The sequence below is a fragment of the Dipodomys ordii genome, unplaced genomic scaffold (assembly GCF_000151885.1).
Source record: "Dipodomys ordii isolate 6190 unplaced genomic scaffold, Dord_2.0 Scaffold128, whole genome shotgun sequence".
NCBI lineage: Eukaryota > Metazoa > Chordata > Mammalia > Rodentia > Heteromyidae > Dipodomys > Dipodomys ordii.
In genome coordinates, this window is record NW_012267344.1 from 2,381,760 (window position 1) to 2,384,159 (window position 2,400).

Sequence of the window (2,400 nt, forward strand, 5' to 3'; positions counted from 1 at the left end):
CGATTCCTCAGCAACACATAAGCAAAAAGAAAAAAGCCGGAAGTGGCGCTGTGGCTCAAGTGGTAGAGCACCAGCCTTGAGCTGAGGAGCTTAGGGACAGCGCCCAGGCCCAGAGTTCAGGCCCCACGCCCGACAATAACAATGATGATGATGATGATGATGATGATGGTGATGGTGATGATGATGATGGTGGTGATAATGATGGTGGTGATGATGATGATGGTGATGATGATGATGATGGTGATGATGATGGTGGTGATGATGATGATGATGACGGTGATGATGGTGATGATGATGGTGGTGGTGGTGGTCTAGGTGCGGGCCGGTGGCTCACGCCTGCCATCCCAGCTCCTCAGGAGGCTGAGATCTGAGGATCGCAGTTCAAAGCCAGCCCGGGCAGGGTGGTCCACGAGACTCTCTTCATCCCCAGTGAACCAGCAAGAAGCGGGAAGTGTGGCTGTGGCTGAAGTGGCAGAGCGCCAGGCTCGAGTGGAAAACGCTAGAGGCCCCGGCCCCGAATCGGGGCCTCCCGACTGACAGGCCCCGGCACAGGCACGCAGACTCACACACAGCGCATGCGCCAACGCCTTCCTCGGCCCGGCGCGGGCCGGCCCGGGCTGGAGGAGCGCACCTGGCGGAAGTTGTGTGTCGCCCTCAAGGTGCCGAACCCGCCCCGGAGCCCGGCCACTTCCGGTCCGGGGGAGGAACCGACGCTTCCCGCCAAGACTTACCGCTCGGCTCGCCCGCTGCCGCCGCTGCCTGGGCCTCCGGACGCCGGGAGAGGTGCCAGGCCGTCAGCCCCGCTCCCGCGGCGGCGCCCACGGCAGCCCCGACCACGAAGCCGCGCAGGAATCGCCGGGAGCCTCGGAGGCGGGAAGCGAAACTCTTGGCGGCCATTTTGCTGGGACTTTAAACGGCCGCGCGTGCGCACGGCGGACCTGAAGCTGGCGAGCCAACGTCGGAACTGGGACGCGCATGCGCCGTCGTAGCCGACCTGGGACGCGCGTGCGCGGTCGCTTCCCCCGGGACCCAGCCGGCGTGGGACGCGCATGCGCGGTCGGATGGGAGGATGCAGGAGGCGGAGGATGCTGTGCGCAGGATGCAGGGGGCGGGCAGGGCCAGGCTCGGCCCCGGTGGGGCGCAGGGCGTCTTGGGCTCAAGGCTGGCGCTCCACCACTGGAGCCACGGCGCCACTTCCGGCTTTTCCTGTGTCTGTGGAGCGGACTCGAACCCGGGGCCTCCCGTATGCCAAGCGAGCGCTCCCCCTGGGGCCTGCGCGCGGGCCTGCCCCCAGTCCCCAGCAGCCCCGCATCTGGAGCAGGCTTGAATCTGAGTGCCGGGGTTGGAAGCCAGCCCTGGGCAGGAAAGGCCGAGACTCTGAGTTCCAATGAACCAGCAAAGAAAAGCCAGAAGTGGAGCTGTGCCTCAAGGGGTAGAGCACCAGCCATGAGTGACCAAGAAAGTAAGGACGAGTGTCCAGGTCCCGAGTCCAAGCCCCAGTACACACACACACACACACACAGGAGGGAAGGAAAGAAGGGTGTGAGGGACAGAGGGAGGGAAGGGAGAAGAAGAGGGTAGAGGGAGAAGAGAAAGGGCACTGGGGGGAAAGGGTAGAGGGAGGGAGAAGGGGAAGAAGGAAGGGAGGGAAGAAGGGAAGTCCACCCACATCCATGAGACCAGGACAACCAAGTTCTTTTATTATCGTTTTATTTTCATATACAAAAAGATAAAACTTGAAATAGTACTAGACTTCTCCTTCTATTCTGTTGGGGGTGTGGCAGCATCCTGGGGGAGGGGGGAACTACATTCACATGGGTTTATTTGAGGAGCCCCCCCCCATACAGAGTTCAAGCAGCGACACCCCAACTGAGCACATCTACATTTCAAACCGACACTCGTTCTAAAATTACCACAGGAAAAACAAAAACAAAACAACAACAAAAAAGGAGCAAAGATTCACTGCAAATTAATGATCTATGATACAAAGCGTCTTTCTTTTTTTGTCCCCAAATGTCTACTTTGGGCTATTTTTAGACTGTGTGTGTGTCTGAGTGTATGCACACTTCTCAAATCCAGACAGGGTTCACAACAGGCTTAATTCTTTGTATGGATATTTTCTTTAAAAGGAAAAAAAAAAGAGATAACTTCAGTACAACTTTTGTTAATTCAGTAGTACACGCTATCGTCTGCTTCTACAAAATCTTTTTATTTTATAGCTACAGGGGTTGAAAAAAGGGATGGGTCACATTTACACATCACATGTCCCAGTATACAAAAACAGGACTTCACAAATTTGAGCCAAATTAAAAAAAACATATATATAATATATGCTATATATATATTATATATATATATATATATATATATTAGAAGTCTTTAGTAAAACGGAAGACCTGG

General features: G+C 55.4%; 1 protein-coding gene across 1 annotated transcript in view; it reads right to left on the bottom strand.

Moving 5' to 3' along the window:
- Exog (endo/exonuclease (5'-3'), endonuclease G-like) overlaps positions 1–897 on the bottom strand; it is an 8,286-nt gene extending 7,389 nt beyond the window's left edge. The window contains exon 1 of the mRNA XM_013030275.1: positions 732–897. Coding sequence (XP_012885729.1) covers positions 732–897 — 166 coding nt within the window. The remainder of the gene's footprint in view (positions 1–731) is intronic.
- Between the last annotated feature and the right edge of the window lie 1,503 nt (positions 898–2,400).